The following is a 25190-nucleotide window of genomic DNA, read 5'->3' as shown; positions in this document are numbered from 1 at the left end:
GCCTTAAAACAATCAGATTTTTTGGCTCGTACTACCTCAAATATCTTAAACACAGGACAATGCACTAAGTTTAAGATAACACTGTCCACACATTATTATATATAGTAGTATAATAGTGTATGTGCTGTTGAAAAGGTCGAGCAGAAGCATTCAAACAGGAAAGGGCGGGGCATGGTTCAACACGAGCCCAATTGAGTGTGACACAGAAGACAAAAAACTTTTCAAACGCTGAGAAAACAAACTAACGCTACTTGTTGACTGTAAGTTTTTGACTCTTGACATTCGGCTACATTGTGAAATATTAGTTCAGGTTGTCGTTTGAAGAGTTTTATATTGTTCATAGTGTTTCTGGGAGCTCTGTTGGGGGTTAAAACTTCACACTGGGCTGACGTTAACTCGCCAAGCTAACGTGGAGCTAGCAAACCGAGCCATTTGGGAGTTAAAGCCAGTAAAGATGTAAGTCAGCTGAAGCCATAAAGCAATTACAAGTCTGCAGCTAGTAATATTCGGCATTATTATATGTTTATCACAGGCTAACCCCCAACTTTGAACGCCTCTCGCTGTCTGATACTTAGATAACATGCCTCTAAAGTGTGAATCCAGGGCTTAAGCGTTGAACATTTAGTCTTTAACTCTGGCGGTAAGTCTGTGGGCTCCCTGTGCTTTCAGGTGTGTGGAGGGGCGAGTGAAGAGGTAGAACATGTCTGAGCTGAGTGACGAAGCCAGTGAGTCAGAGCAACTGGGTGCCAGCCTCTCTCTGTGGCTGGGTGACTCTCTGGTGCGACCTGAGGAGCTGGATGTCCCCCTGGACCTCCACACCGCCTGCTCCATCGGACAGTACGACGTGGTGGCAGAGTGCATCAAAAAGTGGGTGACTACATAATAATATCAATAATATCTGTTGTTCTGTTCTGTTCAGCCTTTGTGGCACACTTCACTGTGTGTATTGATCACTGTGATCTTGTGTCTTTTCAGACGTGAGGTGGACCTGGATGGCAAGAACATTGGAGGATGGACCCCACTGATGTATGCATCTTACATCGGCCATGATAACATTGCAAACCTCCTGCTGGAAGCCGGTGTGAATGTAAATGCTGCCACCGCCAAAGGATTGACCCCGCTGATGCTGGCAGCAAGCTGTGGGAATGAAAGTATTGCTTACTTTCTGCTTCAGGTACAAAACGGCTCTGTCAGGCTGTTACTGTTCACGCCATGTTGTGTTGAGTGGTCTAATGTGTTCAGATAAGCTTTATTTTTTCTAATGCCAAAAGAATGATTGCATTGTCTGTTACAGAAAACTATTACATACTAAGTATGTAAAGTGTCGTAGGAAAATTTAAAACGTGAGCCAACACCAATGTCATTGTACCAACAAGGAAGGTTTCAGCAGTTTTTGCATACAAGTTTCAATTGTGTAAGTGGATTTTCCTACTGTGAAATGAATGAAAAACAAATGCTTCCTGGAGGGTGTGATTTGTAGTCAATGGGCTGAAACCACCAGTATGGTCCTTTCTACACAGAGGTTGATTAATACTGCTAAAAAAACCTAACTGCGAGATAATATTCTTTATGTCTGTAGGAGCACTTTAAGATCTGGCTACAATTGTAACCCAGCATTAGATCACATTATTAGTGGGCGTTGTATTTAAAACCTTCTTGATCCTTGTTGTGAGGCTTTTAAGGCAGAAAAAAAATAAAACAAATCTGGATCAAACAAACTCTAAAGCGGAAGTTCCAGGATCAGCTGGGTTTAAGAGAAGGTCTTTTTAAAAATGGAAGAAAACAGTTTTTTACAGTCTTGATTTTTGCTTTTCTTACCTCAAAAGCAAGGTGCTGAGTTGGAGCTGAAGGACTCTCGAGGTTGGACTGCTCTGTTCCACTGCACGAGCACAGGCCACCAGCAGATGGTCAAGTTCCTGCTGGACAACAACGCTGATGCCAATATCAAGTGGGTGCCTTCATTCATCCCAACAACTACCGCAACACTCCAATCAGAGGTGTTCATTACTTTTTCTTTCATCCACAGGGAACCAGGGTCTGGCTTCACTCCCCTGATGGAGGCTGCTGCTTCTGGTCATGAAATCATTGTTCAGAACCTGCTTGATCATGTGAGTAGGTTACCCCCACAAATACGATGTTACTACTCAACGACAGATCTACAGCACCAGAGAATTTGCACACCACTGAGGATGGGTGACGATACACAGAAGAGGGTCACACAGGGGTGATGCCTTATGGCCCTGACACCTGTTTTGTTTTTCTCATTTACAGAAAGTTAAAATGGATGATCGCAACGCTAAAGGAGAGACTGCCCGTGCCCTCGCCATGATGTACGGCTACACCAAGATCATCAGCCTCATTGACTCACGCTCTCCAAGGATCAAACCAGGTACTAACTTCTTATTGTTCATTTTTACAAAACAGGTCTTTACCCTTACTTTTTCTTGTGTTTTCTGATTAAATGTGTATTTGGTGTGTGTGTTCCAACTTGTCAGGACATTTTGAAGACCTGAGCTCCTCTGAAGACTCGGACAGCGCTCCCCCGAGGATAAGGCCGAGTCGAAACCGAGCTAAAGGCATTAGCATCCATGATGGGCCCCAGGCCATCGCCAAGTTCCGAGTAGGAGGCACCAGCAAACTGTGTGGTAGTGTCACATAAGAAATCCAGTCTGCCAACCTGTGTTCATACTGGTCACATGTTAAGAGTGTCGATTCTAGTTATCAAGTCTAATAAGTTTTTCCTTGAGTGGTGAAAGACTGCAACAGATTTCACAGAAATTATTACGAAATGTGACAAAAACGAGGAGACATTTGAATTAAGCAAATAGCTTTATTCTGTAAAAAAAAAAAAAACATTAAATCACTGGCATGCTGCCATTTGTAGTTGTGTGTAGGACAGTTGTTTGTTAATACTGCTTTTTCTCCTCACAGAGCCGCCTGCAGCTCCGCCAGGCTACATGACGTTTCGTGATATTGGTGAACAGAGTGAGGGCATCTGCTACCGTGATGTGACCTCACCCATCAATGAGCTGGACGGCCAGAGCAACAGCAGCAGAGGTGAGAGGCTCATGATTACCAGAGTCTTGCGACAAACAAAACTCAGTTCTCACAGTTACACGTGTGTTTGGTAGAAATGCACCAAAAGAAAAACTGCACTTAGTATAATCACTGCTAAGTAATATCCTTTGTCACCTGCCGAAACATTTTATATGCTACCGCCACAGATGACAGTCCATTCTTTGACAATGACATGCCCACCATGAGGAGCAGCAGCAGCAGCAGCGAAGGCCTTCCTCATGTGATTGGCCTCAACTGGGAAGGCTCCGTGGAGAGTAACGAGGTGAACACAGAAATCCCACTGATTTAGAGTCAACCAGATTTGATTTTAATGATTTAGTTTGACTGCAGTGACAGTGTAACTCTCTCCACCAGGACTCTGACCAGTGCAAAAAGAACGTCTCTCGCAGAGTCAACAAGGGCCATCACTCAAAAGGCAAGGGTCGCCATGGAAGCAACGATGCAGCTCACTCCAGTGGTACAGTGAACTGTGGGATGCGGGCACATGTTGGTCTTCCACCCTCCTACACTGGCCCGAAGGCATGTCTATGTTGGCTCACTTTATAATGTGTCAGTGATATGTCCTGTAATGGTGTGTTTGGTTCATGGCAACTTTATTCTGGACTGTCTTGGGTTCCTGATCAGCCATAAAATCGTATATTCATTTAGGATCTGGCAGAGTTCTTGGAACAAATTGGCTTCTCTAAGTATCTCCCCTTACTTGAGGAACAAGACATTGACCTGCGGATATTTCTCACCCTGACTGAAAATGATCTCAAAGAAATCGGGATCACGTAAGAGACTCCCTCTTTAACATTTGCTTTAGTGCATACCGTGTTAGTTTTCTCATGGTATTAAATGCTGAATCCCTTCTTGCTCTTCAGATTATTCGGACCTAAGCGTAAGATGACCTCAGCTATTGCAAGGTGGCACAGCAGTGCTCGACCTCCCAGCGATGCTCTGGAACAGTCTTACGCTGACCAGCTTGAGGCTGAGATGCAGGAGATGGCCATTCAGCTACACAAGGTAACTGCTGAGGAAAAATTCACTGCCATACAAATATTTCACATTTCTTAGTTTTACCCACGACTAACTAACTCCCTATGTAGCGCTGTGAGGAGGTGGAGAGCCTGCAGAGCCAGGTGTCACAGGAGAAGGAGCTGCGTACCGTGATGGAGGGATGTCTGATGGAGGACAAGATGGCATGGAGGAGGGTGCATGCTGAGCTCGTGGAGAACCACCGACTGGCTCAGGACATGAGTGTCTTAATGACGGAGTCAAGGGCTCGCTGTGCTGAACTGCTCTCCTGTTTTTCTACTGATGGGAACAGCAGCTCTTATACAGCCGAAGAAGATAAAACAAAAGCTGACACTGGTGTCAAAGGTGAGTTTTCCTGTGCTGGATAACAAATTATTTTGTGATTTTAAAAAAAATTATTTAATGATTTTACTTCTCCCTGTAGCTGGGGACGGCCTGACACGCTCCAGTGTTGTAGAGCTAATAAAGAAGCTGGATTCCCATGAAGAAGAACTGGGTAAGATGGTGTAATGCTCATTGATTAAAGTGGTTTTGTGTTGTCAGTGGAGTTTAATGCTGGTGTCTGGTTGTTTCATCAACACAGCGGAGAACCTGCAAACTGTGCTTCAGAGTCTGAGGCGACTGAGTGCCTCTGAAAAAGTCTCAGATAGCTGGGAGCGACCTTAACCTTTTACAGGTGTGAACTTAAAAAAAACTCACACTGGATGGACACAAGTGCTGCTCTGTGGTTGGTAAAACAGGAGAAAATAACCTTTGTTCCTTGTCTTTAAAGAGGCTCTTGCAAATATTTGACGGAGGGTGAACTAACCACCCTGAACAATCTCACTGAAATGGGAGAAGGCCAAAGACGAGGCCGGCCCTGCCGGACTGGAACAGCTCAGGCAGCGAAGCAGCTGACCTGCGGCTCCTCTGGGATTGGCTGATGGCCCAGAGCTCACCAGATGTGGACAAGGCCAAGGGCAACGGAAGCTACTGCAGGGAAATGACAAACAGGCAGGAAGGGTACCTGGCCCTCACACGCTTGTGCTGGTGTGAAGTGGACTCCTGTAGTTGGGTTGTGAAAAATGCACCTAAAGGAGGAGGGACTGATGGTGGATCGGAAGCTATAATACTGTGAAATGTTTCTTAAAAACTGTACTCTCTTCCTGTATGAACTGGGGCTTTAACTATGTTCAAGCCGCCAGCAGAAGAGGTACAATTCTTAAAAGTAGTTGTAGTTAAAAGAAGTGTTGATTTATTTGAATGAACTCTTATTTGTATGCTGTTAGGTGTTTGAAAATAATGTCCTGCTGAATGCATTTTTAAGAGCTTATGAAGGAAATGTGTGAAACCTGTCAGTTAATCATTTACAATAATATGTTACACCAGGGAGCGTCTTTTCAATCCATTGTACTGTAATGTTGTGGACATTTATATATGTAAATGCAGAGATATGAATAATATTTCAGAATTACATTTTTAGCTTTTTCAAAGCAAAAAATAAAATACCCAACAGTCCAATTTGATTTCACTCAGTGGTGCACTGAACTGGTGATCATTCAGTGGATTCTCTGCGCAGCTTCTTAAACGCAATCTGTTTTACCCTAAAATCTTGCCAAATCCTTGAAATGCAAGATTATGTGGACATTAATTAAAAGTCTTCCTTAAAGTTGAGGGTGTTTCCTAAATACTGTATCATTTCTTTCTTTTCAACGCAACAGATCTTGTTACAGTTTAAATGTATTTCATGGTGTAATCAGATGTAAAAGCACATTCTAGTGAGACAGGACAACTTTGCTTTATATTTTTTTTATCTACAAATATAATTGTGACAAAAACACTAATTTCATAACAGCTCAAAGTGAATATCTGCAAATTTATTGCAAGTCCCACAGTTCATTATTCATGTTAGTAGAGAGGTGAAAGGCTGAGTGGTTATGTGCACACATGTTGGCAAAATGATCCAAACAGTAAACATAAATACCCACTAGCAGCATCGTACTTTTAGATCAGTTGTATAAAATAGTTCAATGGTCAAGTAGCAGTAAAACGTAGTATACAACACAAGTAACAGTGTGGAAAAAATATATTTCTGTATGTCTTAGTCCGTCTGCAAATCTAAGAGGTGATCTGGAACTATTTTTATTTAGATTTATTCAGAAAATCTATTCATTTATTCTTTGTGCCAATTTGTGGTGCTGAGATGGATTCAGATTGCATAAAATAGAAATTAAAAAATCTTGCGTAAAGGTTGGGCTACAGTGTAGACCCGTGTTTTACTAATATGTTACACCTCAATTGTGTTTAACATTTGTCAGTGGCTTCTTTATTACAGCTTATAAAATCTCTTAATTGGATTGATGGTGCTCTGCGTTAGTGTGTGGAATATTATAACATTTCCCAATTATTTTAGAGTCTCTAATCAACGCTGGATATTGCTCGTCTTCACTCCTGGACTTAATGTGTGGTCCTCAGACACTCCAGGGGCCTGTCCAGATGTTTGAACTGATTGGATGGCATATTAATCTGACTGATGTGGTCAGTTTTTAAATTTCTAACCCTACAGGGCAGTTCTCGGGGTCAGGGATTCCCCATCCTGATTGTTGGGGTGTCCTCATACGAGTACATCCAAAAATCCTCTTATTGTGCCTGGCCTTGGCGGTAAATCAATGTGATGACAGTTGCTGCTCGGTATATGGATGTTGGCTGGAGTTTAGCTTTTATCAGCGGATCCACATACAGCAGCCTCAGGCCTGCAGGTTTTTGAATGGGCACAGACGCTCTCAGGACCTCGTGATTGACAGGACAATTGTAGATTTGTTAGTGGGAATGAAAACCACTAGGAGATGACGATTACTGCACCAGTGATATATTTAGCTATCACAAGTGAAGGTGCTCTTTTCTGTCTGATGCTGTTTACTAACAACCTCTGCTACTGTTCAAAATGTTTTAGTCTGTAAATTCAAAATTAGGTGAAAGAAAAGGTCATTTATGTTTTGAAATAAAATGTCACATGGCTTCACTGATGTTTTTAATTCGTATGCATTCTGAAAGCTTTCCTGTTTTGTGTGCCAGTATATAGGATGCTAATGTGTCACTAGCCAATTTCACTAAACGAGGCAGACAGGAGTGGAAGACAAACATTTCAGACACTTCTGGCATCCAGAATGTAAATGTACCCAAACAAACACAATCAGTTTCTCTTTCTCAGAGTTGAGCCTGAACTGATAAAATATTCTCCATCTTGCTGCAATAATTGACTCATATCATGAAGGTCTGCCAGTAACACTGACAACTAGGCAGCAGCATCCTCCAATCAGTTGCCATCAGGCTACACAGTACTGGGATGTAACAGGATAGTAACAGTCGAATTTCACCCAAGACAAAGCTGTTCTGTTGACGGTTATCTCGGTTGGCTTCTACACTCACCTGTTCTGTGTATCTCACCAGTGGTGAGCTATACAAACTATCATTAACAAATAAGTGTTACTCTGAGCAGCACACATTGTGTCTACCTGGTAGACTAGAGGCTAGAGAAGTTGGCGGGTTGCCAGTTGGGATTTCTGGGCCCATGAGAGTATAGTGCAGTTGGAGAAAAATGAATAAGTAGTGTTCTTTCCTCTGACTAAAGTGCCCTCGAGCAAGACTTTTTATCCTAACTGCTCCACTGGAACTGCTCAGCAGAGAAGAGTAAAAGGCTGGATGTGTTGGACAGCTGCCAGGTATGAATGTGTGCAGCTGAATGAATATATGAAGCTCAGTGCAAGCTCAGATGAATTCAGTCTACACTGACTGTTACTCATCAGGAAAACTATGTATGTAATGGAAGATAAACCACTTTCTTTTAAATGTCGCTGACAAAACAGACTTCACTGGTCCAGTTTCAAGTTGCTTGAATAGAGAGCTATTTGTCATAAATTAATTGAACTTTATCTACAGTCCTTCAAAAAAAGGTTGAGTTATTATGTACAAACAATCCACTTAAGATGAGCAGACAATTGTTCCTGTACAGCCTTCACGATTTTACTGAGGGGTTTTAAAAACATTGTAAAATGCAGCAAGTGTGAATTCACAAAAAATATTGTTATACTCTTTGAATATCTATCGTAACATCTGCTTATATACAAATTCACCTGTTCATACAACTATGAATCTACACATGATTGTGTTTGCTCTTGAATGGCTGTCCAGGAGAGCACATATAAACCTCTTCCTCCTTTAGACTAAGACGATCACACACACACACACACACACACAGAGGTGTCCATCTTTCAACAGTGGCCAAGGACTCCAGGCTTCCATGTAGAGGAATGAAGACATCTCGTTTGTATGTGGTGTTTGTGTGTGATTCAGGTTGGTGTGAGGACCCATTCCCACTCCCACAGAGCACCAGCGGTGTAAACGGTGATTGTGATGAGCTCAGGTGTACTCACACAGGTGGCCGCAGCCAGCGGGGCAGTGGGCGCTGCTTTTGAGCCAGTTCATAATGTGCTCTAGATGTCCACCGTGGCTGCAGCCCTGACACCACACAAACAGTCCCTTCACCACATGGTGGCACACTGCACATACACTGGCACACTGGTGGCACCTAGAGTAGAGATGTAGGGATCTTGTCAGAGGTCGGCTCATGACTGAATGAAATTAATATTCAGTGGACTGTGAAGAAGTTGCATTTAAGACAACATGAGCAATAATGACAGGAATTACACTCGAAATACCAGCAGCTGGGAGCTGCTGCTGCTTGAAGTCCATCCCACAACAGCAATTTGTTTGTTACACTGCAGTTTTAGTACAGAATAAACAAACAAGATAGAACGTGTCAATTAGTGAACTTTAGAGATGCTAGCAGGTGGATTTGGTTACCTTTGGTCAGAGCCAGGCTTGTTATTTCCAGTCTTTATGCTGAGCTAAGATAGCTGGGCGCTAGCTGTAGCTTCATACTTAGTGTACTACAGATATGAGTGGTATCAATCTTATCATTATTAGATGTTAAAATGTTTTGCTTGTTTTACAACAAAAACTAGATGTTGGATCTCTCTAAAATTAAATGATGCATTTGATGTTCATACCTGTCACAAATCCAGCCCTTGTTGCTCATTGGTCGCTTGCAGTTGCTGCAGTTGATGTGCAGTGTTGTAGACGTCTGATTCAGGCAGGTGATGGCGCTGCACGTACTCAACTTGATGACCTCATTGGACACGTTCCACAACTCGAATCGCTGCAGCAGGTCTATGTAGGACATGTACCAGTGCTCCTGAAATGGAAACAAAACTTGTTGAGGGTTTCCTATTTGGTTTGCATTTTGCAGATGCAATTGCATTTTAAGACTTGGGTGTTTTAGTAGTGGACAGGAAACTATTTATAACTTACAGTCATACATAAGGCCTAAAAACTCCCTAAATTTTATATGCAAATACATTAAACCTAATATGTTTGACATGTGATCAGAGAAATACCTATCTATAGGAGCATTTTGAGCACAATACAAGCTTTTTTAACCGAAACACCTACTGCCAACAAAAAAACCTCTAGTCCAAAGCTGCTGTATTTAAATGCAGTTTTTACAACACTGAACAAGACAGCAGTGTTTTACTCTCTGACCTGGGTTAGGTCATCAATCTCTTTACGGATTCGGTCCCCCAAGACGATGAGCACAGACACGGCCATCTGTACGTCGCCCTGCTCGGCGTAGTAGCTCAGCATCTCCCGCACAATGGGGCAGAAGAAGCTGGCAGGTAGATGTGGGTTGAACAGCGGCTGGGAAATGGAGATGAGTGAGAAGGACTCGATGGGTGTCAGACAGGTGACTTCTGCCTCGTTGCCGCTGACATGTGGGGAGTCTGCTTTGTCCTGCTGAAGGTGCTCCGGAGCAGATGGGTTATCCATGATCTCATGGCGCAGCTGGAAGGCCTCCTGGGGCAGCGTGTACTCCTGCTCCTCTGTTACGACAATAGGAGCCGAGAGAATATTAGACAAAAGAGCGCTGAGCACGTAGGCAGTTATAAATAGCAGTTACTGAGGTTAGCAACTTTAATTTCTGCAGCGATGGGACTGTGACTAACCTGTTTGGTTGTCATGCTCCATAGAGTAGAGGTCATCGTCATCCAACTCCGCATCACCGAACATATACTCAGCCTGGCCCTCGCTGCCTTCTGTCTCCTCATTTTCTGAAGGGAAATTGAATGAATGGCTTATTTATACAAGTCCTGGATATTATACAAAGAACATACGGACAACCAGATTGGCTTCTAATTTTAATGACCTTCACCTTCATTATTATTGCTTATGTGCGAGTTCCCAGGCTCCAGGTGGATGTTGTCCTGCCTGCTTTCACCTTTACTGCGATCCAGTCTGCTCTCTGTGCCCATCACTGAACTCATTTCCTTCATGCTGAAACTGAAAGCATAATGTACATCAGCATTAGATGTTAGTCTGTAAATGAGTGGCATTACCGTTTTGAGATGGCACACTAAAAAGCTAATTTACCTGTTCATTAAAGGCAAGGTGCCCAGTTTACTGAGGTTGTGGTTTGGACCAGGTGTTGTGAGGTTTGCTGGGTCAGAGAACATAATTCTCAACATGGTCCATGTTGTGGAAACCTTTGAGTTAAAGAAAAGAAGTTAAGGTTATTTAGATTACAGTTATTGATCTAACAGGATGTTTTTATTGTTTATAATCTGATAATATCTAATAATAATAATAATGATTCTGATTTAAGTGTATTCACTTTAAATCAAGCAAGAAATATCTCAAAAGTGAAATGTTCATGAATAAACAAACAAATATTGAATATGTACAGAAAGTGGGACTGAAATTCTGCAGGCTCTATCATTATTATAAAACCTTAAAATAAAGAGTTTTTCTCTGTCATTATTTACACCATTTCTGATGATAATGGGGTATTAAGTTTGTTGATTCAATTAATGCAATTAACCCTAGCACAGTCATTGTAGTGCAAATGTAACAAGCCGTTTAGAGGTGCAGTGATTAGTCAATTAATCTATTTGTCAATGACAGAGGCGTCACCACTGGCTGTGTGCGTCTACATTTCTTTTAGCAAACAGTTAATCGAGAAAATAATTAGTAGACAAGCTGCAAGTAATGTGAAATATATCATCGTTTTGCATTAATACGACCACCAATTATTTGCCACGGTTACATTTAGAGTGACAACATCAAAACCTGGCTGGAAAAAACAGCTCTAAAAAGAGATCTGTTCCTGTATTGATCTGTCGGACCTGAGGTCTTTTGAGCTCCTGGGCCACCTTGGCATTGTGATCACACAGCTCAGCAAACGGCTTCCCACTGAGGAGGTAGAGTTGTGCTGTCTTGACAAACCAGTCCATGCGGTTACTGTCCAAATCTGTCTCAAAGACGCTAAGAGCGCTGGACACATGAGCAAACTGTTCTGTCGGGTCTGGCTTCTTGAAGAAAAAGATGGGGTAGCGGCGGTCGCCTCCAGGGTAAGGCTTTCTGTTGGCGTCACTGCTGATCAGACTCTCCTTGGCTGCAAAGGCCAAGTCACCGAACAGTCCGAAGCACAGACCCTCAGGGTTGGCCTTGTCCACAGGACGAGTGGCGTCCCTGAACATGTGTTGGTAGAGTGTGCTGTCCTTAGAGCCAGAGAGCAGGAAATGAGGGTCGTGCTGGTGGCGCCACACAATACCAGTGGTCACATCCTTGTGTTCCTCAAAGGTGGCGAAGGGAATAAAAGGCCTGCGGACATCCCACACGTAGATGTTGTGATCCACCATCATGGAACAGGTGGCTAAATGAAACTTCCTCTCAGGCCGCCACTTGACTCGTGCCACTGAGGCAATAGTCTGGACACAGTAGATCTCCTTGGCCCGGTTAGTGGTCATGTCCCACACTTTCACCATCTTGTCCCTGCCCCCGGTGGCCAGCCATCCCCTGAAATGGAAATAAAAGGAGAAAACTATCAGCTGACAACTAAAGCACTACTAATTGCAAGTGGCAGAGACAATACAAGATACCTTTAAATAGGAAAACCTCCAATTTCTCAGTTGGACTGCATCACAAAGTCACTTTCTCTTACCTATCATCAGGGTGCCAGTCGCAGCAGAACACAGGGCCGGTATGGGCGGTGAACATTCGCTCGTAGCGGTCCGGTCGCCTGATGTCCCACAGCTGGACGTTGCCATTCTCAAAGGATGCAGCAAAAGTGAAATAATCCTTCATGCTGAACTGGACGTCCCTGACACTCTCTGACTGACCTAGAAGAAAAATCAGGGATATTAAACAATAACAACCACAGATATAGTTTGCTTCATAATTTCTAACAGTGAAAACATTACTTCTGCTCCAACACATTGGTGATTTTATTTCTTTCACACAATATTCTACCTGAGAAAGTGCTGACAGACTCCTTCTTGCGCAGGTCGAAGCACTTCATGAACCCGTCCTGCGAGCCACTTAGCAGCATGTAAACCTCTGTGGGGTGGAAGCACACCTTGTTGACAGTGCGTTTGTGCTCAGTAAAAAGCTGGTCCTGCTTGTTACGAGAGGGTTTTCCCAGGTTCCAGGTGACCACCGCCCCATTGGTGGCAGCCGTGGCCAGCAGGTTCTCCTCCATCTGGTGCCACATGACATCTGCACAGCTGAAGTTGAGCGAGGGTTTGCGGCCGACGCGTAGATTCAGCTTCTCCACAAACTGCTCCTCCTCCAGGGCGTAGATCTTGAAGATGTTGCGGCCAGCTACCACCACCTGCGTGGCGTCACGGCACACGCTGATGGCGTTGGCAGGAGCGTCCAAGTGGCAGAACATAGTTCGACCACTGACGGCACTGCTGCTGAGGGCTGTGGTAACCCGTGACATCTTCTCCATGTTCCTGGTGACGACAACAATGATTTTACTTGAGCTCAGAAACAATAAAAGTGAGAAGATACATGAGGTGAACTGCAAATTGATTTACTACTTTTACAGCACTGCAAATATAAAATGATTTTAAGGCAGTTCATTATTTCACCAGAAGGTGGCACTCAAGCTATCTATCATATAAGATATCTAACTCATACAGTACTTGCTGTAGGGGACAGGAGAGGTGGCAGTGTGTAACAAAGAAAGAAATACACAGTATTATATCTTTCTCAACATGACACGGTTGCAGTACTTACTTGGTGAAGAACCACAAGCCTTGTCACAGTCTGCAGCAGCACAGAGTCCTCTTCATGTGTTCCCATGAGAGCCAATACGCTAGAGAGAGACATGCATGTGAGCAACACACCGCATGATACCATCTGAGTTTACTGTTAGGACTGATATATGATGCCTATCAGAAACTAAAGTAAAAAATACTGAATGAAAAATGTTAACTTGTAAACTTTCATCACACAGACATAGACAGCGACTGATGTATGCTCAAGTTGCATAGACATAACTGACTTAACATAGTTAATTATTATCAACTGAGGATTGACTATGAATCTAAGCATATACAAAGATGTTAAACTATTATTTGCACTTTCTGGATAAAACTATAAAATGAGATAAAAGAGAGTGAAGTAGGGAACTTCAGCTGCATATAGTCAAAGTCATTACATCAGGATTAAACCCCTTGAGATGTATAATCTCGTTTTTAAGGGGGTCCCAGAATAGCATATAATGGTCAGATGACACCCACCTTCTTGCTTTGGTGTAATAACAGGTTATTATTTTGAACACTGTCAGGTGTCCATTATGTCTGTTTATCTGTCTGTCGCGTTTCCTTCGTGTTAACCGCCTTTTACCTCGTGCTGGTGATGTATTAATAGCTGTTTTGTGCTCACATGATGATGTGTTGAAAGACAAAACGATCCCCAACAGTGTGTGAGTTAACACTTGATTGACAACCAGTACCACAACCCCACAACCTGATACCATCACACCCTTTATCTCTTGAGGTTGCTCACTATACTTCAGGGTTTAAATGTGAGCTTTGTATATCCAGTAGCCTCGGTTCACCTGTGTGCTGGTGTTGGCTGCCACTGGTTTCACTCTCTCAACTGTATTTGCACCATAAACATGGCTGGAATGTGATGCTAATGCTAGCTGGCTAACCTAGCTACCGAGCACTTTTGCAAAGACGAAACGTGCACGACACAAGTTTTACAAGTGTGCCGGACAGTTAGATAAATATGCCGAAGATGTGTCCTGTTAGGTAAGAGCGTATACGCAGAGTCAATAACAAAGTATTTCAGGGGACAAACCTTTCTGAAACTGTTGCTCACTGCTTGCGGTACCGGAAGTAGTATTTTTGCTCTGAAATCTCGCGGGAATTCCGTATGTCATAACGGAAGTCTCGTCACACGACTTCAGTTCATTCAGGAGTAAGTTGTAGATTATTGGTCCTTTTGTTTTGTTTTAAGTGTCCTTCAAACAAAAGGTGAACGCGGTGTTATTTTAATAATAATAATATGTTTAATGCTACAGTTCTACAGTCCATGCATGTAAAATAGAGGCCTTACAAACGTTGTTTTGTCTGTGTTTGTAGGTGATGGTGTGAGCTCCCTGCTGCCATGAGTACTCTGTTTGCCTGTGAGGACTCTTCCACATGGAGGAGTGTGTATGAGAAATACTGGGATGTAGTGGAGGCCAAGGCCAAAGGCAAGAAACCCGGAAAACTGCTGAACCTTGACAAGTGGTAAATCCCCTTTCCTTACAGCAACAGTTACAAACTCTCTACACAAAATGCTCTCATTCTTGAGTTAGGAAATAGCAGTTAACAAAAAACAATCCCAACCAATGACTGTAAATAAAGACTCCTTTCCTTCTCCAAAACTGTATCAGTGTCTTCCTCGTCAAAGAGGGTTTGCTCAGTTGTCATGGAAATTGATTTATAGAAATTACAGATCAGTGTTAAAGATTTTTTACACCTTTTTTTAAAAACACTTTTAGAACTTCTTGTTCATATTCGCTCATTATATCTCCATGACAACCGAGAAAACTCAACCTGCTGATAAAGGCCATATGATTAAGTTGAAAGATCTGGAAAAAGCTAGTAAGGGTTAGCCTAAGTGGACCTTGAGTTTGGGATCGTTTTTTGCTCTCTATTGTTCTTTGGTCTATTTCATGAATGTAAATATAAGTGTATATATGTATGGCTATAAATATGATATGAAATGTGTTTAGCCAACCTTGCTTTGCGTAGAATAAAGATAACTGATCCTAATCTGTGTGTATCTGTGGTCAGGTACCAAGAGGAGCTGCCCACACTCATTTCAAATCGACCTGACAAACGTATCACTCTGTCTGAGCTGGTGAAACTGATGGAGTGGAAGCTCACTGTAAGTAGCGTCTGGACACTAAATCCTAATAATCCCAAGGAGCACCCACACTCTTCAAGTAAATACTCCTATTATATCATAGAGTTAAGAAGAGGCATTGACAGCCCTCCGTGCCTCACCTGTGTCCTTGAGTGTCCCTGTGTGCTTTTCTGCAGAGGGGGAAGTTCAGGCCGAGGCTGCAGCAGCTGGCGGCTTCCAACAGTGAGGACACTGTGGAGAAATGTTCCAGAAAGGCCTTCAGCCTCCTACCTGATGTGCAAGCAGCGATCGCAGAGCTCAGCTCCCTAAAAGGAGTTGGCCCAGCCACCGCTTCAGGTTTGCGCCGGCACACAGGCAGATAGATCAAAGCTTAAGAATTCATACTGATAAAACATTTCTGTGATCCTCTTAAAGCACATAGTGATTGCCTTCTCAGTAAGCGTACAGTCCACACACTGGTGGACTGAGCGGCGGGACCCCCTGCTCTCTGTTTAAATAGTTTGTATTCACTTCATGGCTGCATTCAGCTTGGCTTGGGGCTGACTGTTCATTTTGCTCCAGCTGTGTTGGCGGCAGGAGCTCCAGAACAGACTGCATTCATGTCTGATGAAGCCATGGAGAGTGTACCAGGACTAAAGCCAATCCAATACACAGCCAAGCACTACGCTCTCTACCTGGGCAAAATGGTTGAGAGGACTGAAAACCTAAACAAAGGTGAGATAATGACAGGGAGTGTGGTTAGAAGTACATGTACTTTGGTGCTACAGTGCTGAAGATGTATCTGTATTCTGATTTGTCGATATACGAAAATATTTCATGTTTTATTGTTTTACAACATCGAATAAAAGTAAATTTTATCCTTTATCAGTAAAAACAAATGTATTTTAATGTATTTGATATTTTAATTGAGACAACCTTTTTTTTGACATTTTAGACATTTAAAGGTCTTTTTCTGTTAACACTATGGCTGCACAATATGGTACAAACATCATATTGTGATTGTTTTGGCAGAGATTGCAATATGATTGGTTTTGGGATGATTATTTCTGCACCACAAATTCAATTTTCAATGAAAAAAAACGATATAATCATATAAATTTTGGAGTTCGTACCAAACAAACATGTTTCTTTAATCTGGAGAACAAGATTTGTAGACCAGTACTTCATTATAATGCTGTTTTGTAGCACATTTAACTTTTTGCACATTGAACTTGGCCAAATTGTGATTTTGACAATATTTTATTAACTGTGCAGTCCTATTGATCAGCCACATTAAATCTGCTGTGATTGTGATGACTGGCCTCCCCTCTCGTCCTCAGTGGATCCCCAGCAGGACTGGACGCCACACAGGCTGGAGCTGTGTTTGTGGGCGATGACCATAGCTAATCAGCAGCAGCTCCCACTTCTAAAGGATGTTGATGTGAAGGCCAGCAGTGTGGTAGAGAAGTGCTCAGACGCTAATCAGAGACCAGCAAAGAAGCTCAAAACAAGATAAAAGTGACAACTATTGCACAGTATTTTTTTTTAACATTAAACTTACTTGAATGTTTGTCATTTTTTTGTATTTTTCATAAATAATAAAGTCTTTATATCCAATAGAGTGCATTGAGCTTTTGAGTTTTGTAGAACTTATGGGGTGAAGTTTACACAAAAGCCTGTGTAAAGTTTATGTAAAAGCCTTCAACCACATTTTCATGATCAATTATGCTCAACATGTGTGTGTAAGTATGATCTAATAATACAGTGTATGTAGTTCAGTCATACAGCAAAAGTAAAAGTCTTTCTTTGCCTGGACTCCAACTGCAACTAACAATTATTTTGATCAATGTTCATATTTTCTTTATTAATCAAATTACCTATAAAATGTCTAAAAACAGTGAAAGATGCCTATCACACTTTGAGCCCAAGGTCGCATCAATTCTGAACAATAATCCAAAAATATTCTGTTATAGAGGACTAAAAATACATATGAAAAATATTTTTTTGATATTGATTGATTCATCTTCAGTTCTATGATAATTATTTTGCTCAAACACACTAACAATAGCAGTAGGATGTTGCCACAGTATTGTTCTTTATTTATATTGTTTCTAAATTAAAGCAAAGTACAATGAACAGTACAAAATAAAACAAAATATATTCATATATATACAATATAAAATGGTTCCGTTCAGAACATTTAAAAAGTACAATAGATTGTGAAATAATTAATGAGGACTTTGATATAAATTATCCATTTGTAAATTTAGTTTTCCTTCAGTTTCCTCATGACCGAGAGAAAAATAGCTTCTTCTGCTTTTTCTTTTTGTAAACGCTGTGTTGGCACAACCTCTTGTCTGGTCTCAGAGATTGAACCTCATAAGCTTGGCACCATTTTATCGATACAAGTAAGCAGCTCAGGAAAAAAACTACCACAGCAGCACAGATGTGACTCTTTTTTTTTTTCTTTCATTCTAACCCGTTGGAGGGAAACAACTCTGATTTTAAGAAACCACCTGTGATGTTTGCATGATGTCGAGTGGCTCAGGCAGTTTTTGTGAACATTAAAAAGAATGTGTACCAAAGCTAGAAACTGGGAAACTTTAGCAATGTTTTCCATTACAAACCAGAAAATATACCCTCATCTCCAGAGAGAAACCCTGAATACTCTCACAGACAAACTTTTTTATGATTGTTTCTAGCTGTGGTAGACAAAAATCAGTGTTCACTAATCCACTTGAAAACCAGAATGTTCAGAGGCATTCCTCATTTAAAGTTTAATACTGTAGACTTTAAATTTTAAGCATAATGGAAAGCTGGAGAGATTGCTGAACTATGACAACCTGCAAGCATTGGGGTTCATAGATGCATGCTTAGTCTGCACTGACTTTTTGTGTCCAAGCCAGCTTTACTGGCTAATTAACACAAATTTAAAATGAGTTTTTCACATTTTGAAACCTCACCAGGGTAATTTGGGAACTAAAACCAAATATTTGTATATTTGTACTTTTGGGGCCTTAGAAGCCTTAAACTAGCATTTCATGTTTCATCTTCAGCAAACCAATGCACTGGTGAGCATCCAATTTCTGTTGTAAGTACAGTTCCATCTCTGGAGCTACAGTCGCCTGCTTTACCTGCACAGTCCTGCAGTAAGACTTGGCCACAATATGTATACGGATATATATATATATCTAAGTGGCAATAAAAACTAAGACAAGGCAACCTGGCCGGCTTGTTGGCAAGCAGCAGTTCAGAGCAGCTACTTAATAACTTCAACTGTTTGTACTGCGGCTTCTTCCTCTTATGGATTCTGTGCATGTAGAATATACCATACAGCTAAGAGTAAAGCAGCCTTTCTGCCCGGTGCTCAGTCTTGGGCTTATATACTATAACAAGGCATTGGGCATAACAGCACAATGGATTGGCAGAGGGAGGTAAAAAAGCATCAAAGAATGTTTATGGCAGTAGAGAATATGGCACACGCCAACACGTCGGTTAACTACATCTTAATAAGTGCAACAACAAAAAAAGCCCACTTATGACAAAATACAGGAAATAAGGAACATCAGTCAGATAAATGTCAAGTATGCTGCAATTCTGAATGAAACGAGCACAGAAATAAACAGTATTTTGGGTGCAGTCACATCAACAAGGGTTCAAACAACTTGGCACTAACCTTTATACATCATCTCACAGACATGACTGTATCGAAACCAATCGAAAGGAGCATGTGGCTCACCCAAAGTGATGGATCACATGTTGATAGTCTGCCCCTATTCAGGCTCATCCCACCTCCCCCCGCCCCCCACCCCGTGCATTCCTTATACTGCTGAAAACAAATATGTCACTCAAAGACGGCAATTAAATTAACATCATGCAGCCTGTCAGATCCACTTATTAAAGGAAGATATCCTGTTTACGGTCTAGCTTTGGGCTCTGGTGTATCCTTGCGACAGCCATGCATCATCCTGACACCGGGGGTGTTGTGACATGAGCGCGACAGGATGGGAAAGCACGAAAGCTGCTTCTTTACAGCCCTGCTGAGGTTTTCTGCAGAGCGCCGGCGCTGTCTGTTGTACCTGCCGTCCCTCCATCCCTCACAGACCAATACCGTCACATGCCGTCAACCAGAGGATGTGAGTCAGGCCTCCATCAATTCTCTCCTTTAAGATGAGCTGCTGTCTGAGTGCAGGAGAGGCCTTTTGTCAGACACGGACATGACTTTTTAGAAGGTATGTTGGTGCTGTGGTTTAGGCTCAGGGCCAGGAGATTTGGCTTACAGAGAAGTTATAAACTACTCCTGAAAACTTTCCTCCCCAGCCTTGTTGTTCATTTTCTCTTGCTATTGTCTGCGTTTGTTTCAGAAAAGACTTGTACAAATAACAAATGAAACACTGGACACTCTTCACTCTGTATGAAAAGAACTCAATCAAGTATCATGTTTTTGAGTTTTAGGGTCATCAAGAATTCACAAGCCTTCGATTTTAGTCCTGCATGTACTTCCAGGAGGGGTAATATTCACAGTTAATGTGTTCTACAAGAACATAGCCATTTACTAGCCCTTTTTACAACCCTTCTGGGTTCCTATGAATCTAAAGTTAAAGAGGCACATTAACCTCCTCTCAGGCATCCTCTTTATCTTCATTATAGGCTAACAGGATATGTATGCATTATTCATCAATGTATCTTTTCTATCCTAAGCAATAATATTTCCTAGTATACACAAGAGTTTCCATCAAGGATCCATTACTACTACGTATTGGCTGATATTTTCTTTTTTTTTCTTTATGTATCTGAAAATGGCTTATTCTGGCTATTTCATACAGATTCCCTCATTTAACATGGAGTCTTCCGTTACAAATGACAGTTTCATGTGGAAGCAAATGCTGAGGACTGTATTTATGACCAACTATCAAAATTGGCAAATGCATAAAAAAAAATTCCCAGGCAGCCAGTGGACATTTAAATGAATTATTGATTGAATGACTGAAAAATGGAACGTAGCATGAGTAAATGTAATTGCTATCCCCGCCTGAGCTTTCCAAAAAGCTTGAACCACTCCGCAGATAATATATGACAGAAGCCCTGTTCATAATTTGTTATTTGCAAAATAAGAACTGCCGGCGAGGCGTCTGCACACTGCCGGGGACAGTTTGGAGATGTGGGCACTTGCAAAAATGAAGCTGCATCCACTACAAACAAGTCGGCGAACAAGCTGTAAAAATGAGTGTAGCTACGTGAAAATATAAACAGTCCAGAGTTTCACCAGCTTGTACTTGCACAGTTTGTCTTCTTTCACCTAAACCTGTTGAATATTTCACGACGCAGAAATGAAGTTTGATCACACACACAAAAAAATTGAGTTTCACTGAAGCTACCAATTAGCAGGGTTCAAATCAGCAAACACCTTTTTTTCCCTCTGTGTTTGCCCTCTCGAATTAGTTCTTTCTATGGCTTATTTTGTAAAGCACTAAAGATTTATAAAATCAAGTGAGCTCGAGTCATCGGTGGTCATCTAACAAACCAGGGGATTCTGCCTCATAGACTATTTTTCAGAGGATCAAAGCCATACAGGAGTTATTAGGAGAACAACAATCATAGCATTAATTTTGCACCATTTGAAACTTTTCTCTTTTCCCCCTTCAAAGAGGAAAAAAAATACAAATAAATATACTCTTGGTTATGAACATACAATATACACATCCACTATCAAATGAAAAACAGGGACAACTTAATAACACTCTTTTTTTCTTTATAGGTACATTCCTTTACAAAAGTATACAGTCCCTAAGAATGAGAAACTGAGGTATAGACTGGGCCTGACAGAGAGACCCCAATGCCCTCTGGGACACGAAGGTCAGAGGTCAGGTGATGACACATCCGCGCCCTCCCCAGTTCAGTCTGTCAGAGCGAGAACAGGCAGAGGCCAGTACGTGTGTATGTTCGTGTGTGTGTGTGTGTGTGGTTTTCTTCTCTTCAGTTTGTCCACATTGACCTACAGAATCAGGCAGTGGCTGCTCTCAAAGACAAAGAGGAGAAATATGTGTGTGTTTGTGTGTGTCCTTGTCTCGCCGAGAGCCACAGAGCATGACATGGCATATTTTACACGGTGCGCCTAGCAAGTTGGTGGTTAGCGTTTGACACAGCAACAGGAGGAGTTGACTCATTTAAGTGACGACCATCCGGGAAACTTGTCGTTTTCTCAGAAACTTATTTTTCTTTCCTCTCCTGTCGCGCAGTCACTTTCATTTCCCATCTTCATGTCTTGTCCAGTGTTGTGTGAACTATGTTTCTGTATCCACAGTGTAGGTATAATGTCATGGAAATAATATAGAAAAAAACTGATGTCGTCTTATTTTTTTAAAGACCCCATCAAGTGAAAATGACTGTAATGCCTCCGACTTTAAGGTACTCCTACAAGATGACAGAATCCACATAAAACTTGCATTTAAAACTTTTTCCTCTGTTCTTTCCTGCAACTGCTCTGGGAAAGGGGGGGGGGGACAATGAATTTTGACGGATGCTTTATCATCTACTTAGCCGCTTCATTTGAAGAAAACCTTCTGTTAGCTGTTTTTTGTTTTTCACTTAGTGTGCCAGCAATTTTGCAAAAAGCTGCAGTGACCCCTGTGAGTTACACCAGGGTTGGGGAAAAAAATCTAATTTCACTGGTGCTTCTGTGAGTTTTCTACAAAGAAATAAACATGCTCTTCCTGAAAGTCCTCTTTAAATCTCCTCCTGTGGCTCTGATTTGTGCCACAGCCAAAGGACTCAGATTCAGGCGTCTACCCTGCTCTAGTGCCTTTAAACAAAACACTGAAACCCTCTTAGTTTAAAGAGGGGTTGCTGCAGTTGATCCTGATCTCTGAACTTTACGACAGACGACACTGTCACCGCAGCACACACTCCTACAGTTTTCCTCCCTTTTATTCCCCTATACCAGAGGCAAAGTCAGATCCTTCTTACTTGAGGTCTTAACATGTATGAAAGATGCACTCAAAAGAAACGAATGATGACATAGCTTTTCAAAAAAGCCTTTGAAAGAAAAAGAGCACAATGGTTGAATGCTCACTGAAAGATTAGTGCTGGTAATGTGGATGAGATTTCAATGTGTATATATAAAAAGATATAATGCTCCTCAAAATGGATCTGAGGAACTTTCACCTGTACTTGTTGCTACTGTAATCCCTCTTTAATAAAAGAGACATATTTTCTTTGATTTGCAAAGTATCTGTAAAAAAAGATTCTTGATTGATTTTTAGTTTTGAATGATTTCATATCATTTCATTTGGGTCTAACTTGAGAGGAAATGGGAAAGTTAACTATGGTCAAAGGGGAACCTTTGTTTGGAACAGGGTTTGGAGTCAGTGTGCATGTGGAGGAGGGCCTATTGGTGGGGTGGGGGGCCATCATCAGGGAGCAGGAGGTATCTGCACCCCCAGCAGCTCATATGCAAAGATGTTCCAGAAGATGGCGAAGAGGAGGAAGGTGATGAAGGAGAAGACGATGACCCACCAGGAGCACTGTTTCTGCAGGCTCTCCTCGTAGCTTCGAAGAATCAGCAGCCCCATGCTGATACCGACCACAGCCCCCGACAGGTGTGCCATGAAGCTCGGCTGGGGCCCCGATGAGGGCAGCGGGGGTGAGAAGCGGAGCCAGACTGCACGACCCACCTCCGAACTCACTGTGGAGGGTAGATCAAAGACAGAATGAAGGTGGAGAAATCTCTTTAGTATCTGCTCATGACTCTTTGACTGGTTTTTCACTCTGTGGTTTTTGTATGGAATAAACATATAAATGAGATATGAGCTTCAGCAGAGTGGTGGGCCACACTTGTTATCCTCGGACAGAGACAGGTTAGCTGTTTCTCCTCGTTTCCAGTTTTTGTGCTGAGATGAGTTAACCATCTGCAGGTTGTAGCCTTATATCTAACATAAATGTGAACTGTATCAATCTTCTCATCTTCCTCTCCACCAGAAAACACATCACCCATATCAGCCATTAAAATCAGTCGGCCTCTGAGTCTCAACCCGCTGACATGGTTCTTAAAATGCAATTAAAGTTAGAGGATTATCTTGAATAACAGGGCGGTCTTAATTTGAAATAAAGGCACCATGATGAACACTCATGATTGGTTGACTGATAATTATATGATTGCATTTAAATGACAGAGGTGTTAAGGGAAGCCATGCTCTCAGGAAATTGACTCACAAAGCTCTAATCTAATTGATTTGTGCTCTAAATAGTGATTCACAACATTAATGATGTATGTATGTAATCTATAAAGTGATTCCCTGCTAAATTCTCATATATGGCCATTTTTGTGTGTTTAAATTTAAATATATACCGTGTATACTTAGGATTCAAGTGCTTTTAATACATTTGAGAGTTCAAATGATAAATCCCCCATGACTATGTCTTCTGGCTTTCCCAGTAACTCTCATTTAAAAACATCATCATCCTTCTAAGAAAAGGAATCCTTTGTATAACGCATAGACCTATAAATAACAGGGCCTAGGACTGCAGCTGACTTCACGCCAGTGCCTGAAGATGAGCTATACAGTGCATTGTAGTAAAGTGTTTTATTACAGTCTATATTTGCGGGCAAAGAAAGGTCACAAGAGGATTTAAATGGATCTTTATTCTAAAAATTGCTTTCAAATGGTATTTGTAGTTGTTTGTTGCTGCTCCTCCAATGTCTCCTCAGCTGAATGGATACACATAAAACTGGAGCAAATATTAATTCAGTCTTCACAGTATCTCACAAAACAATGTGTCACATTTTATTTTGAAATGCTGTATTCCCTGTTTGTAAAACACTGAGGAGAAATATCACATCCCAGCAGAGACTCGCTGTTCTCTCAGTTCGGGGGCGGCGGGCTCGGGACAGATGGAGGGAACATATTGCTCACTAATGAAAGTCACAGTGTATCGGCCCTCGTGTGGAGAAAAGGGACAAGTAGTATGACTCAAAAGCTTTGAAAACAAAGCAACATGTCCAATCACGGAGCCTCTCACTCTGAGCAATTAACAAAGATACTTGAGTAGCATGTCTGTGGCTCAGCTTTAAGAGGTTCTTAAACCCCCACTCAGATGATAAACCCTCTGCTACTATACTGAACTGTAGACAGGTGTGCTAACATGAAATACGCTGAAAATGAAGGGGGCACACACTCCTTATTTAATGATTGAATGATAAATACAACATGAAAAACAACAGTTTGAGAGTGAATCTGGACAACTTACTGCAAACTAGCGCCAGGATCATGCGGAGCAGCTTGTATGGACAGCGCATCCCGGCCCAGTTCTGCAACACAGAGCCAAAGTGTCTCGTCAGCACAAACAATCACGACACCAATAACCATTATATATATATATATATATGTGAGTATATTAAGAGCCTGTGAAGAAATGCCTCCGTTTCTATCCTCTGGACATATTTAGACCTGAAAGAAACACAATCCATATCCTTTTGAGAGAGGAGGCAGCACACAGACACGATTATACACCTGGCTGCTCTTCACTTGCTGGTTCCAACCCAGTGGCACTCTATTAATTAGGGCTAAGATAATTTAACAGACGAGGAGAATGGGCCAATGAATAGCTCTTTTGATTCTCCGGGTGGAAAAGAACAATGGCATCCAGACTTAGAATAACACATTTACTCCCCAGGATGAAAAATTGTACCAATCACATTCCTCCTTACGTTCCTGGCTGTGGGAATATGACCTGTGTTTCTCCCCTTCTCGCACAGCAGAAACAGAAACGGTGAACGCCATGCAAAATTAAAGACGGAGAGGGGAGTATAAATAAAACCTGCCATAGGTTGGAGTGGCAGTGACTGTAATGTCACAATATTTCTGCAAATAAATGAT

The 25190-nt window shown here is 41.8% G+C and overlaps 4 protein-coding genes across 7 annotated transcripts in view; 2 read left to right on the top strand and 2 right to left on the bottom strand.

Moving 5' to 3' along the window:
• Positions 1–180: 180 nt before the first annotated feature.
• On the top strand, positions 181–7092 carry anks3 (ankyrin repeat and sterile alpha motif domain containing 3). 2 transcript variants are annotated; one of them, XM_035662914.1, is made up of 16 exons: positions 181–260; positions 670–867; positions 976–1174; positions 1827–1948; positions 2027–2108; positions 2272–2389; positions 2496–2645; positions 2932–3057; positions 3225–3340; positions 3433–3597; positions 3727–3851; positions 3942–4083; positions 4167–4440; positions 4520–4591; positions 4679–4771; positions 4868–7092. In XM_035662914.1, the coding sequence occupies exons 2-15, from the start codon at positions 701–703 to the stop codon at positions 4759–4761; spliced, it is 1941 nt and encodes a 646-aa protein (XP_035518807.1). In that variant the 5' UTR covers positions 181–260; positions 670–700; the 3' UTR covers positions 4762–4771; positions 4868–7092. The 2 variants fall into 2 exon arrangements, with proteins under 2 accessions (XP_035518807.1, XP_035518814.1); XM_035662921.1 differs by lacking the exon at positions 181–260 and adding an exon at positions 282–456.
• wdr24 (WD repeat domain 24) lies at positions 7076–14335 on the bottom strand. The gene is made up of 11 exons (XM_035662900.1): positions 14281–14335; positions 13210–13288; positions 12439–12923; positions 12131–12308; positions 11313–11985; positions 10561–10673; positions 10343–10470; positions 10137–10241; positions 9676–10013; positions 9144–9328; positions 7076–8662 (listed from the first exon to the last, which is right to left on the bottom strand). The coding sequence occupies exons 3-11, from the start codon at positions 12917–12919 to the stop codon at positions 8494–8496; spliced, it is 2370 nt and encodes a 789-aa protein (XP_035518793.1). The 5' UTR covers positions 12920–12923; positions 13210–13288; positions 14281–14335; the 3' UTR covers positions 7076–8493.
• Positions 14336–14357: 22 nt separating this feature from the next.
• zgc:112496 (uncharacterized protein LOC541336 homolog) lies at positions 14358–16923 on the top strand. 2 transcript variants are annotated; one of them, XM_035667463.1, is made up of 6 exons: positions 14358–14400; positions 14565–14714; positions 15264–15357; positions 15513–15672; positions 15898–16050; positions 16656–16923. In XM_035667463.1, exons 2-6 carry the CDS (start codon positions 14590–14592, stop codon positions 16829–16831), a joined length of 708 nt encoding a protein of 235 aa, XP_035523356.1. In that variant the 5' UTR covers positions 14358–14400; positions 14565–14589; the 3' UTR covers positions 16832–16923. The 2 variants fall into 2 exon arrangements, with proteins under 2 accessions (XP_035523356.1, XP_035523348.1); XM_035667455.1 differs by having other exon boundaries at positions 14372–14456.
• A 4051-nt stretch (positions 16924–20974) lies between these two features.
• Positions 20975–25190, bottom strand: part of rhbdl1 (rhomboid, veinlet-like 1 (Drosophila)) — a 47538-nt gene continuing 43322 nt past the window's right edge. For both annotated transcript variants that reach the window (XM_035664399.1, XM_035664391.1), the window contains 2 exons: positions 24562–24622; positions 20975–22999 (listed from right to left, as the gene is read on the bottom strand). In XM_035664399.1, coding sequence (XP_035520292.1) covers positions 22728–22999; positions 24562–24622 — 333 coding nt within the window. In that variant the 3' untranslated portion in view covers positions 20975–22727. The remainder of the gene's footprint in view (positions 23000–24561; positions 24623–25190) is intronic.

Source organism: Morone saxatilis, unplaced genomic scaffold (genome assembly GCF_004916995.1).
Source record: "Morone saxatilis isolate NCDOM2014 unplaced genomic scaffold, NCSU_SB_2.0 Contig1, whole genome shotgun sequence".
Classification (NCBI taxonomy): domain Eukaryota; kingdom Metazoa; phylum Chordata; class Actinopteri; family Moronidae; genus Morone; species Morone saxatilis.
Note: the sequence above shows the minus strand (reverse complement) of the source record. Positions and strands in the feature narration are given on the sequence as shown.

Bases quoted from the DNA above. Each gene is read 5' to 3' on its own strand.
- anks3 (XM_035662914.1), top strand. From the start codon at position 701: ATGTCTGAGCTGAGTGACGAAGCCAGTGAGTCAGAGCAACTGGGTGCC. The intron at 2,109-2,271 runs GTGAGTAGGTTA...TCTCATTTACAG, and splicing joins TTCAGAACCTGCTTGATCAT to AAAGTTAAAATGGATGATCG. The intron at 4,084-4,166 runs GTAACTGCTGAG...CTCCCTATGTAG, and splicing joins TGGCCATTCAGCTACACAAG to CGCTGTGAGGAGGTGGAGAG.
- wdr24 (XM_035662900.1), bottom strand. From the start codon at position 12,919: ATGGAGAAGATGTCACGGGTTACCACAGCCCTCAGCAGCAGTGCCGTC. The intron at 11,986-12,130 runs GTAAGAGAAAGT...TTTCCATTTCAG, and splicing joins GACTGGCACCCTGATGATAG to GGGATGGCTGGCCACCGGGG. The intron at 10,674-11,312 runs GTCCGACAGATC...TTTAACTCAAAG, and splicing joins AGGAGCTCAAAAGACCTCAG to GTTTCCACAACATGGACCAT.
- zgc:112496 (XM_035667463.1), top strand. From the start codon at position 14,590: ATGAGTACTCTGTTTGCCTGTGAGGACTCTTCCACATGGAGGAGTGTG. The intron at 15,358-15,512 runs GTAAGTAGCGTC...GCTTTTCTGCAG, and splicing joins TGATGGAGTGGAAGCTCACT to AGGGGGAAGTTCAGGCCGAG. The intron at 15,673-15,897 runs GTTTGCGCCGGC...ATTTTGCTCCAG, and splicing joins TGGCCCAGCCACCGCTTCAG to CTGTGTTGGCGGCAGGAGCT.